Here is a 14,084-nt window from a genome sequence, read left to right on the forward strand (position 1 = left end):
GGAGGGGCGGTCAAAATATGTAAAACATCTCTATTTTTACCCTTATCGCATGTACCAGTTGCGATAAGGGTACCAGTTGCCAGTTACCAGTTGCCTTGGGACGGCAAATTTTGCGTTTGCACGGGTCAAGAATCCACGCTACACTACTGGTCGTTAATAATATAATAATAATATCAGCCCTGTATTATATACTGTTCCACTGCTGGGCACGGGCCTCCTCTAACTACTGAGAGGGATTAGGCTTTAGTCCACCACGCTGGTCTAATGCAGATTAGTAGACTTCACACACCCTCAAAATTCCTATAGAAAATTTCTCAGGTATTCAGGTTTCCTCACGATGTTTTCCCTGGTCGTTATGATTATTATATTTTCGTTAATGCTGCCGAAGATGAGCTAACAACCCACCTGTGATATGTGGATACCGTTGCCCACGGACTTCGGCACTATCAGGCACAACCAAGCCATTACCTACCAAGAAAATCTTTCTAAACCTCGTTAGATTAAATTAGATATAAAAATTAATTTCAGATGCCAAGAGTTAAACCTCATAGATCAATGCAAACAGTACGCCCCGCGCGCCGCCACCAAAGAGGAACTGTGCGCGCTGCACTCGCCATCCGTGTACGAAATGATGGAGACTACGCACCAAAACAACAACACGGAGTTCCTGGAGGAGCTGTCGTCTAGATACGACGCTATATATATACATCCGGTAAGTAAATCATTATTTTACCCAACGATACAGGCTTGCCTAGTGTGGGGACCGTTGTCTATACATTGATTTATTTCGTATATTACTGTAGAATTCATACTTTGTATATCTTTTTGTAAAAAAAAACGAATGAAAAATGTAAAAAATGAAACGTTTTTTCATTTTCAATATTGACAGCTTGTGGTTGTGTACGGAGTGGCGATCACGATATAAGAACTCGAGTCTTAAGTGTAAACCTGGATATGAATAAAAATATTAGTGAAAATATCCCGCTACCATGAATGGTTCAAGATTTTCCATCATGTTGTAGAAACTGTTTGCCTTAGTTTTACGATCTACCTGCCATGACTCTATTTGCCTTAGTTTATGACCTGCCTTGGCTTTAAATCTTTCGTTGATTACCTTCTCCGGGTAAATATTGCTAGAAATACAACACACCAAGTGTTTTTAGGAGTTAAACGTAGGACCTCCTGTTCCACATTCTAGTGAAATAACATTAAATCACATTCATATGAATGCATGCCAACTTGCTCGTACGTGCACACGCACGTATCTGTTGTGAGTTTGTGCGCACGTGTGTGTGTACTTAAACACCCACAAATGTACAGACATACAAATTTGAACAAACATGAACAGAAACTATGAACGTAACAATATCAAACAGGCCCGCATAATTGCGTCGACTGGCGAGGAACAACCTTGTCAGTCGACACTGGATCCAATTCCGCTTATCATCAAGTGTAGTAGGGTATAACATCATCATTAAAAACAACAGTTTTTTTTATGAACAAAAACCACTTAACCCTCGTAGAGCACACACTCGCTGGCCCTCCTCGCGGCCGGCTCGACCATAGACATGGTGTCGCGCATAGTGTCGGGCGAGGTGCAGAACGGCGCGGCGCTGGTGCGGCCGCCCGGACACCACGCCATGCGCGCCGAGCCCTGCGGCTACTGCTTCTACAACAACGCGGCGCTGGCCGCCAGCCACGCCATACACAAACACGGACTGCAAAGGTATTGTGTACTAGTGCAGTGTTTCACAACCTTTGTTAAATATGATCTAGGGTATCCAAGTCCATTGCATTTTTTTTTACAATTGCTTCACTAGATTATTTATGGGCCACTAATAAAGTAATACTTATAAAATTTTTCAATTCTAACCAGTAGCTGCTGAGATTAGTGCATTAAAAAAAAAAACAAACTATTCCGCTTTAAAATCTTTCTTTCTTTCTTTATATAATAGTATAGATTTGCACTTCATATACAATTAAACATTGTATATAGGTGGAAATAATGCTATAGGTAGTCTCTCCACCTCAACTTTAAGGGGAGAAGATAACCAAGGATAAGATAAGTTCTAATTGGTATTTATTAATGAATTTTTATTTGTTTCAGAATTTTAATAGTGGATTGGGACGTACACCACGGTCAGGCGACACAGCAGATGTTTTACGATGACCCAAGGTTAGTGGCGTTTTGTTCAACTTAATCCAGTTTGAATTTCTTCGAGAATACGAGACAAAATCGTTTTTAAACTTTTAACGTCACAAAATTTAAACTGAGATAAAAAAATATGCATCTAGCGTGAAAAGCAAAAAATAATCTCTATTCTCAGAGTGGTATACTTCTCAATCCATCGCTACGAGCATGGCACGTTCTGGCCGAATCTGCGCCAGTCGGACTTCCACTACACCGGCAGCGGACTCGGCAAAGGGGGTTTAACTTCAACGTACCTCTCAACCGCACTGGGATGAAGGATGAGGACTATATAGCGATATGGCATCAACTCCTGATGCCCATGGCTTCTCGAGGTGATTTTTTTTTTTATGATGGCTGTAATTGGGGACCGGCCTGTGCTTGATTTTGTACATTATTATATATGTAATGGTTAATAATACGAATAAGAAGCACTCCTGCGAAAACTGCATTAAAATTGGTTTAAAAATGAGCGAGTAATTCATATTTAAAATATTGTAATATGTAGAAGTGGGCGCGGGGTGGGGAATTCGCTTCATCTATTTCTTTCGCACGCGTCGTAATTCCCGATGACGTCACATGTGGGTATTTCGTCTCTTTTCTGTTTCTTGTTAATTACCCCTTCCACCGAAATTCAAAGACTTGTAACTTGTTGATTTTTTACCGGATTTTAATAATTCCTTCTGTGTTATAATTTATGTAAATATTTGATAATAGTAATGAACAAAAATGAGTCCGGTACCCTATTGAAGGATGAATTTATGTTGTGACGTGTCGTTGGTTTTAGGCTCTTTTGACTGCACTCATTATACTGACTTAATACTATACATAACTTATATACTGACTACACACACTACAATAGAACCATGTCCAATGTGGTTCCCCTGCACCCTATTTCATAATAGACGGCAAAAACTTGAGCATAATTACGTGTGGTACGTTAGTGTAGCTACCTTTACGTAAAATAACCCACCACGCTGTAGTGTGCTTAAGTTGTTTGCCGGTTATTATAAGAGATGAGTTCACATAGACAGTCGAGAGATGGTAATCTCTCGCCAGTCGATTTAATTATGTCGGCTGGTTAAAACCGGAAAAGGAGGAGTGTAATGAAAATAGTCTTCAAGTTAATGTGTTATAAGTAAATATTAACTAACAGCCAGACACAAAATAAATATTAGCCTTAAAAGATAAGTGTTTCATTATACAGAATATTCTAGAAAAAAGATAATATTAACCAGTAGAAAAGTTTTATATTATATTCTTAAAAATTTTACTTTACCTATAACATTATAAAAGACTGAATTTATAAAAATATATTGTCATTAATGTAACATTTTCTTTTAAAAATCTAGTATCAACCGGAGCTGATTATAATATCGGCCGGATACGACGCGGCGATCGGCTGTCCCGAGGTACTTGCATCTCTTTCTTACTCACACAAAGTTGTATGTCTGTCTCTTTCAGTTCTCACCGCAACTTATAATAATATCGGCCGGGTACGACTCCGCGTTAGGAGACGAGAAGGTTCGATTTTGAGTTATGAGTGATGTGTATGTCTGGGTTTTTATCTAAGATACTCAGCAACCATACTTAACAATTGCATGTTTGACATGTTAACCAGCTAACATGACAGTTACGCGTGTCACAGGAAAATAACCTTACATGCCGTTCAAGTATTACGTAACGCTATGTTTGAAGATTTTTGACCCCAATGTAACGCGCCGTAACGTTTTCCTGTATGCCCCCCTCCCTCCAAAAGTTACGTAACTCTAAAGTAAGTAATATTTTTTTGTGTAATATTCACAATTATAATGACCATGAAGGTTGCAGTCTTCGAAACGTCGGAAGAAAATAATAATATAAAAAACCGCGATAAAATCCGTTAAATAGTTTTTATTTCAATTCACAATTATTTTACGCAAAATTCCGGATAGTCGCAAAAATACGTTTATTGTTTTAAAATATAAAAATCAATATTATAATAATAAATAATAAGCGGCGATAGCCTAGTTGGGTGTGGAACGGACTGCCAAGACGAATGTCCGCAGGTTCAAATCCCAAGGGCACACACCTCTGACTTTTCTAAAATCATGTGTGTATTCTTTGTGAATTTATCCTTCGCTTTAACGGTGAAGGAAAACATCGTGAGGAAACCTACACATCTGAGAAGTTCTCTATAGGAATTTCGAAGGTGTGTGAAGTCTACCAATCCGCACTAGGCCAGCGTGGTGGACTAAGGTCTAATCCCTCTCAGTAGTAGAGGAGGCCCGTGCTCAGCAGTGGGCAAGTATATATATAATACAGGGCTGATATTATTATTATTATTATTATTATAAATAATAAGGTTATTTTCCCGTGACACGTAACTGCTATGTTAGCCGGCTAACATGGCAAGCATACATGGGTATAGTTGTGGTTTATAACTTGATATCGATGGCTCCTAAGTAAATTATCATATCTGAAAAAATTGCGATATTTTTACGTTTCATTGCTAGTTAGTAAGTAAATATTTTTAATGAAGATTTTTTTTTCGTTTATTTACTTTTGAATTAAATGGGTTTGGTTGTAGATAACAAAACGCTAAAAACTGAATATCGCTATTTTTCCAGATACGACAGTTTACTTAGGATCCATCGATGTGGCATGTTGAGCGACACGAAAACTTCTGGATCGATTGTGAAGAAGCTTTCAAACTACATGTTGCTTGCATTTTCCCGAAGACTATTCCTTGTAAAGGGTGTTCATAAAAAAGATTTATCGAAACTTTATCGAATCGTCAATCTATGAAAACATGAAAAAATATTAGTTTTTTTAAGTTTTCTGACATCAAAAATTCATAACTGCATATTGGCATTCAATTTGCGCTAAGCATACGGCAAACTAAAGCTTACATCAGTCTGAGACCCTTCTGTCGCTATCAATAATCATTGTTGTCTTCACTGCGGGATCGATAAAATGGAACAGTTTATTTTGGACTAAATTACTAATAAATAATTCATTGGTTATAATTTAAATTGACAGTGAAAACCGGTTATAGCGACATTAAATGGATCACCGAATCTAGACGCTATATCCGATAGTCGTTACATACCATACGCTTTTTATATACATTTATTTAAATACAACTTACTATTTCGTCGTTATAACCGATGCGTCGCTATAACCGGAGTCGTTATAACCGGGTTTCCTCAGTAATACCGTATTAACACGGCCCGCCTTAACTGACATGATACGGGGTGATAATGCGACGTTTGTAGGGCGAGATGGAAGTGTCGCCGGCGTGCTACGCGTCGCTGCTGCACATGCTGCAGGCGGCGTGCGCGGCGGTGTGCGTGGTGCTGGAGGGCGGGTACTGCGCGGCGTCGCTGGCGGAGGGCGCGGCGCTCACGCTCCGCTCGCTGCTCGGACACGCGCCGCCCAGGATGCTCCACATCGGAGAGCCCAGTGATGAGTGAGTCGCTGCGAGTTAGTAACTAGCTTTTGCTCGCGGCTTCGCCTGCGTGAAGGTTTTTTTCTGACTTGATATGTATCGTTATGTTATGACCGAGTTACACAAGATTATTATAAATTGTAGCCTATGTGTTACAATATTACTGTAAAGTTTCATACAAATATGATCAGTAGCTTTTTTCGTGAAAGAGGAACAAATATACATACATATATCCTCAAAAACTTTCGCATTTAGAATTTTAGTAGGATAATAGCAACCCTGTATTATATACTGTCCCACTGCTGGGCACGGGCCTCTTCTACTACTGAGAGGGATTAGGCCTTAGTTCATCACGTTGGCCTAGTGCGGATTAGTAGACTTTACACACCATCAAAATTCTTATAGAGAATTTCTCTAGTATATAGGTTTCATCACGATGTTTTCCTTCATTGTTAAAGGAAGCGATAATTCACAAGGAATACATATGTAATTTTAGAAAAATCACAAGTAATAATATAATAAATAAATAAATAAATGAATAATATAATCTGGGATTTAAAGTAAATGTTAATTTAAAGTCATGTAAAAATAATACTGTTATAAAAAAAAGTAAATGTAGTTATATAGTATGGCACACTGGTGTCTATCCTGGTGGAAAGTATTGGCATGTAATTAATATTTAATAACCACCTACAGCTTACATTCATTCTACAGTAAATGATACTATTCTATTGTAAAGTTACTTACCTATTAGATTTACTTGAAATAAGAAGAAAAAACAAACAAGGCAAATTCACTTGTAGTAAATACTCATATTCATTTCCAAGTTCCTAACAAATTAAACAGTAATATTTACATCCTTCACAGAATCCGCGACACGATATTAAATTGTATATACGCACACAAAGACGTTTGGAGTTGCTACAACTACCAACCGACGTATACCACCCAAGGCGCGCCCAACGTGTGCGACGGACAGAAGCAGAAACACACTGTAACTGTGAAATGGGAGGGGGATGAGACCAGGCCGGACCGGTTTGCTACCAGGAACTGTTACCCGCTGCAGGATAACGCTACCAAGTTGAGGATTGCTGAGAGGCTCAACTATTTGAAGTCGGGTGAGTAGTGGTGGTTATGATTAGGAGTGGGAGAGGGGTCGTCACTAAGCCCTACCAGTTTACTACCAGTGACTGGTTGCAGATTCACAAATAATTTAAAATATTTTAAGTACATATACTGTGATAATTCGACTAAGAAGAAATGTTGAGGAAGTTCAACAAAAAATTGGACAGGGACCCTTCTTTTGAGGCCTCGAATTGATTGAGGCCTTGATTTTGAATAATTTAGAATCAAATGTATAATAAAAAAATTAAGGTAAATATTGTTACATAAACTTTTCGGACGACCAAATCCTCAACTACCCCTGTGATCATGAAGGTTGCAAAATTTTCAAGTAGTAAAAACGAAACAAATATTAAATATAAAGTATTTTTATTTCAAAATTATGACATTAAATCTTTTGATAATACAGTTATTTTGTTCCAGTGACGGATTTATCGATACCACAACACGCTGTCTGTTACTTTTACGACCAAGCTATGTTGAAGCACAAGAATATATGTGAACCGTGAGTTAAATTACCTTTTATGATACGTAATGTAGATACAATTAGACACGTAGGTTTTTGGTTGATTAAGGTGCGTAATACACGCACCCAAAAAAAAAAAACATTTAATTTTTTGTCATATTTTTGTTATATATAAAAAATACGCTGCACCTGATGGATAGTGAAATGGGGTCCAATAGAATGTTGACTGACGAGAGATGATTACCCCTCGGCAGTAGACTCAATTATGCCGGCCTGTTGGAACCGGATTTACACAGGCTGATCCTGGAACAAGACACCATTCGTGGGCCACTATAGCCAGTTTTAACACATTGTATACGGTGGTCGCAATGCGGGCGGATATAAAATATATTCTACCACCAGTATATAGGTAATTGCGATTGTGTAAAGTAACGGCTAAGGAAAAGGATTTTGGTTCCCGATCTCCAAGCGAGGAGGGGGAATTGTGATCAGTGAGTTAATTACTTCAGGCAACGTTTTTTTCAATTATGTGTATTGTACAGAGGTCACGTGGAATGTCCGGAGCGTATAATGCGCATCCACGAGCGGCATCGCGACTACGGGCTGCTGGAGCGAGTGCATCACGTGACGGCTCGCCGCGCCACCGACGAGGAGATATTGGCGGTTCACACTAAGGAATATCTTGATCAGTACATATCCGGCTCGAAGGACCAAATTTTTTAACATAGGGTTCAATTGAATGACAAGTGTACAGAAAGTAGTACTGTGTTTTTCTATCGTAGTTTTTTTTATAAAAATCACAAAAATATATGTGAAATATTGGTCATTGATATTTTCACACATTTACTACATAAGTTAGTTTCATTAAATTCAGCTATTAGTCATTTCACATTTATATCGATTTTACTTTTGTATTTTAGACTTGATTTATTTAATGTTTACAGATTGAAAGAACTATCGACGACAAAACTGAGAGATTTGAACAGTCAAAAGGACCTGTACGACTCGGTGTATTTCCATCCCGACTCGCTGGAGAGCGCCTCTGTCGCGATGGGATGCATTATAGAGGTACTAGATTAAAATATTTGAAATGTATTTATTTGGGTTTAAAAAAAATTCTCACTCATAAAAGACAAGATATCCACTTACAATTAGTGTTAGTAAATAAAATTACTTAAAATCTATGGTTAGCCCAATCAATCCTTACATGTGTTTAAAATAATTCTTCTCACACGAATTTTCTTTGCCTTTGCATTAGGCATTGCTATTACTCATCCAAATGCCATTTACAAAAATAATGTTCCGTTTTACTACCCAGGCTACAACAGAAGTCCTGAGCGGGCGCAGCGGCGCGGGCGTGTGCGTGGTGCGGCCGCCCGGACACCACGCCTCCTGCGACGTGCCCAGCGGCTTCTGTCTGCTGGCGGGCGCCGCAGGGGGGGCGGTCGCGGCCAGGGGGGCGGGGGCCAAGGTACTGCTGCTGGACTGGGACGTACATCACGGGAACGGGACGCAGCGGCTCACGTATGACGATCCACAGGTAGGAAAAAATATTTTATACGTACACGCCTAAATGACCCCACTCTTGATAGATAGTGTTGAAAGATATGTTTATATCTATGACGGCCTGTTTGTAAAGACATCCCTAATATTTTGATACCTCTATAAAATCTGCCGGCATAGTTATGAATGTGTGTATTGTATAATGAGATTTTATCATGAACTTAAGGTACTTTGTGATATTTTTGATATATATACCGATTTTCAGTTATTGATATTTATTTGCACTTGCGACTGAGTGCTGTACTTTGTCCATTGACATCGAGTTATCGACTTTTAGATATTATGAGCTATACACTTTTCAAACACGTAACATATAACAGCATCACAAAATAGATTTTATTTAACCCTTAATTATTTGATGTATTTCCCAAGACCTATCTTTTATTTTATAATTATTGTACTTTTTTACAGATACTTTACATATCGATACATCGGTATGACCACGGGTCCTTCTTCCCGCATTCGAAAGAGGCTGACTATACCGCAGTTGGGGAGGGAAAAGGAGAGGGCTTCAATGTTAATATACCTTGGAATAAGGTGCGTACGAATTATCGATAAAAAATCGTCAAATTTGCACCTTTATAAAATACATAATGCATAGTTTTTTAAAATCTGTGACAATAGGAAAATTTATGTCTTCAGAGAAACAATTAATGTTTGGTCTTCAAACATTTTTTTTTTGTTTCCTGAGACTGCATGTCATTCAAGTTCGCTTGTGTTAAGTGGTAATCCCGGACAATCTAAATACAACTTTATATCTTAATGTTAGAACTATGTTGCATTGTGTTTATTTATAGCGTGGCATGGGCGACGCGGAGTACATGGCGGCGTTCACACAGATCGTGTTGCCGATAGCGTACGAGTACAACCCGGACCTGGTCATCGTGTCGGCTGGGTTCGACGCATGCGTTGGAGATCCGCTCGGAGGTATAGTACTTATTTAGATATAAATATACAATTATTTATTTAAATAAAATTAAGGGCTTTCTCATATATAGCGGTGGCTATTGAATTTTTGTTTTATTAGTATGCGTAAATTATGTGCAAGATTCGATTATCGATATTATATGAATAGAATCGCAGACGAAAAAGATAGATAACGTCGATAATTTTTTCTAAAAAAGTGCCGAGAATGGCAGACCATAAAATTATCGAGCTATAAATATCTATATTTCTTATTTAAAATATGTTATCTTTTTAGGATGCAAGGTGACTCCAGAATGCTACGGCCGCATGACGCAATTACTACGAGGTTTAGCCGGAGGGCGGGTTGTACTGTGCCTTGAAGGAGGCTACAATATAACCAGCATATCATACGCAATGGCCATGTGTACCAAAGCGCTTCTTGGAGACCCAATCACGCCCCACTACGAGCCAAAACAGACCTGCCATTGGTCAGCGGTCGAAACGATCAATGACGTCATAAACACCCACAAGAAGTATTGGAAAAGTCTCAAGTTTCAAGTAGCGTTGCCTTCAGAGGATGTATTGGACCCACCCCTACCGTCGAGGGGGTTAAATGACTACCAAAGAGAGTTACCATCGCCGAAGAGCAGTCGATATTCTCTAGAGACAGATATGGCTAATCTAAGCATCGATAAATGTGAGGACGGCATACACTGCGGCACTGATGATGAAGACGATCAAAAATGTAATGCAAACAAAAATAAAAAAGAAGCTTTAAATTCAGGTAATGAGATCGAAATTTGCACGGGCTCGAATGTATCGATTAGTCAAGGGCTGTCAATTGATAAACAAGGCTCTAGCGATGCGAAACGAACGTTAGTCGATTATTTATCGGAGAATATGCAGTCGATAGTGGATGGGGAGATGTTCGCCGTGATACCGATGCCGTGGTGCCCGCATTTGGACTCGTTGTATGCGATACCGAATGGTGTTAAGTTCGAGCAAGGAATGAAGTGCGTGGACTGTGAACACACTGAAGAGAATTGGGTGTGTCTGCATTGCTATATTGTAAGTATAATGCGACGATTTGTAGTTTTGAAAGCAATATAAATAACTGAATAAATTAAAAGTTAACATTGTCATGTCGATTATTTTATAGAAAAAAAATCATATAATTTAAAATTTTATAATCATAGTTTCCCTTACAGCTGTTTATCGGTATCTGCTAAAATAAAAAAAAAAAACGATAAATTAGAAACCCATTATTTTAATATGCTTATCGATTCCTTCAACAATTTTATCGATAAATATCACACTTTGTCCGCAGACTGCGTGCGCGCGCAATATTAACGGTCACATGCAAGCTCACTACTCCACAACCAGGCATCCTCTAGTGTTGTCCCTCGTCGACCTATCCGTGTGGTGCAACGAGTGCGACGCGTACGTCGACAACGCGCTTCTGTATGACGCGAAGAACAATGCCCATAGACACAAGTTCCAAGAGGACATGCCGTGGTGTTACGAATCGGACACTATTCATATGGAGTAGGGTGACCACATTTTCGAGAGGATATTTACAGCTGTGATCTTTATGCAGTAGGGTGACAAAGTTTCCGAGAATAAATTTACAGCCGTGACTTTTATCGTGTATGGTAACAAAGTTTCAGAGAGGACATTTATATCCCCGGCTTTTATGGAGTAGGGTGGCGTTCTTTCCAAAAGGAAAAGTGTTACAGCCGTCACACGGTATAATATGGAGTAGTGTAATGACGTCACACCAAGATTTTCCGCAATGTTACAATTTGGTCATTGCGTGTAATATGTAGAATAATGTCGTCACTACATTAGTACTCTCTTTGTCAGATATTTCGATAAATCTGGTGATATTCGAAATCAAATTTATGAACATAGTTTTTGTGTGGTCAAGTTTTTATGACTATAATTTAATGGTAATTCGATGGGGTCAAATTATGGTGATACAGTTGAACTTTTTGAAGGAATGGGTAAAAACTGTATTATAACAATGTAGTTAACTACTTAACTAATACACTGACAGCTTGCGTGGCAACTGCAATATTAAGATCAATAGTAATAATAAATAACATATCTGGAACGTAGACTAATACTAAATAGATACGCTTTTAAGATATTAATGCCCAATTTTGTCCTAATGGTGAGCGTTCATCAAATGGTGTATCGAAGTTATACTAAAAATGAAGGCAACACTAAAATAAGTCGTCACACTAAAAGAAAATAATCATACATTCGTCTTTATTTCAATATAGGGATGACAAGGACAAAACATTGATAAACTTTTGAAAATATCTCAAAACTTTGTATTAAACAAAAAGGTTATAATTAATACTATTTTCACTGGTTTCAGTTTTAGAAAATTCCTAGTGACCAACAATTATTAAAAGCATTTTAGCGTGACGTCATCGCTTCCGTTTGACACATTTGTCTTTTGAGGCTAAACTTCTGGGATAATTTAAAAGGAACGGAAATTGGGCGTTATTATTACCTAATTTTAGGGTCTAATATGATTCTGCAGCTAAGTAAGTAGTGTATTTGCTCATAGACTGGCCTATACCTGGCATAGATTATTAATACATTTATTGCATTTTATGAATGTTTATTTCTTTAATATAATCGTAAAACTACCTTACTTTTTACTAAGAATGCAATAAAAGCAAATACTTTAAAAATAATTACAATCGTGAATACAAGATACATTGTGTCATTAACAGTTAAAAATAAAAAGTGAAAAATAAAATAACCAGTGTAAAAATAGCATATTTTTTTAGTTGCATTCTAATAGAAAATGACACGAGTAGATCACGCCATATTTCCGTAGTTTGTTATTTGAATACATTTTTGTAGATATATCCTGATTTTTCAGTACAAAAGATAAATAATTAGGAATTTTACTGTCATATAGTATTTTCTAGACGATCTGTAAATTATTTCCGAAATATTTAGTTTAGTTATAGCTCAGACAATAATTTAGTCACAGCACTCGGCAAAAATATCGAGTTCTAAAGAGAAAATCGGAAAGTCAGTGAACAACCGTCACAGGAATAAGAGATTTATGTATCTCTTCGTAGTACCACGACAAGTACCACGCTTCGAAAACGTAAGCTAACTGACTATTTTTTCTAAGGTCCATGTGTCTTAGTATATACTATACTTTACATATCTGATTATATTTACATAGAAAGAGGAAAAATATTACGAATTCGACCATTCCAATTATGATAATTTATTTAAAATATTAATTTAGCGAATGATTTTTTATTGTTACTAATTTCTAAAAGTATTTTTTATTATTTAATTATTTTGCATAAAAAACTTCACGCGACACGTTCAGGTTTGACCATCGTATATTTTCATCTTCGTCGTAATTACTAATGTTTGACGCATTTTAAAACAAACTATTACCATGAAAAAGTCTGAGCTTAACATATTATATTACAAATCTTGAAGTATTTGCATAGCTATGAGTTGTTTATGTTTATAGTTGATATTTAAAGATTGTCATTGGGCTCGACATAGTGATAAATTCATTATGTATTTATTTTTTTACTAAATATTGTTCGCGGCACGAGAAAAAAATCTTATACCTTGATTTATAATATGAAAACTGAGTAAAAAAATAACTGTTGTGGCTTATAGCCAAATGCAACGCATTAACCTTTGTACTTTAGTGTAAATATGTATAGAAACATTGTGTATTTATTTTGAATAAACGTTCATGATAATGAATAGAATATTTATTTTAAATTGTATTTATGTTTACAGTAGACCTAATTCGATGACTATTCAGCATGACTAAAGATTGTCTTCTAATCTTTTGATAATTACTTTACTAATATGTATTACGAAGTTTTTTTTTGGCTATGCATTTTATAGACAGTAACTTAAAGAGTACAGTATACTTTTATTTACATCATAGTTTAAAAGTAGGTACTCATTTAATTCCTTCATGGTAAATTAGTGTGTTAGCTATTGTATTATAACAATGTAGTTCTTCTAAGTTATCTGTGACTACAATTTAACTGAATAATGTGTTACTTATTTTACCTTATCCATGTCTTCGGCCAGTATGCGTTGAAAATTTTATTGTCTTATGTATCAATATCCAGAAATTTTCAATTTACAATATTATGTTATATAGTATCTCTAAACTTTTTGGTTTATTATATTAGTTTACCGGATCATTATCGTGTTGATTTATGCTCGACGCACAAATTGTAAAGTATTTGTAATTCCCCATATAATGACATTTTAACACGCGCAATCGTAGATTGAATTTAAATTTGGCTTTTTATAGGCTACCCGTACCTGTTACTGACTCATTATTTTGTCCTGAAGTATAAAAAACTTCATTTAATGGGAAATATAAAACCTTA

The 14,084-nt window shown here is 36.9% G+C and overlaps 1 protein-coding gene across 1 annotated transcript; it reads left to right on the top strand.

Annotated features, from left to right (window-relative positions):
* Positions 1 to 499: 499 nt before the first annotated feature.
* LOC115448402 (histone deacetylase 6) lies at positions 500 to 13,442 on the top strand (the record flags this gene model as incomplete). Its single annotated transcript, XM_037446662.1, is given in 17 exon segments — positions 500 to 712; positions 1,524 to 1,726; positions 2,108 to 2,176; positions 2,328 to 2,424; positions 2,427 to 2,517; positions 3,536 to 3,600; positions 3,653 to 3,712; positions 5,446 to 5,639; positions 6,486 to 6,736; positions 7,164 to 7,245; positions 7,749 to 7,895; positions 8,151 to 8,274; positions 8,525 to 8,746; positions 9,181 to 9,306; positions 9,567 to 9,696; positions 9,971 to 10,743; positions 11,003 to 13,442. Coding segments are annotated over 17 exon segments (3,069 nt in total), but the record flags the coding sequence as incomplete, so codon positions are not given.
* Positions 13,443 to 14,084: the final 642 nt, after the last annotated feature.

This window comes from Manduca sexta, unplaced genomic scaffold, assembly GCF_014839805.1.
Source record: "Manduca sexta isolate Smith_Timp_Sample1 unplaced genomic scaffold, JHU_Msex_v1.0 HiC_scaffold_3389, whole genome shotgun sequence".
Classification (NCBI taxonomy): domain Eukaryota; kingdom Metazoa; phylum Arthropoda; class Insecta; order Lepidoptera; family Sphingidae; genus Manduca; species Manduca sexta.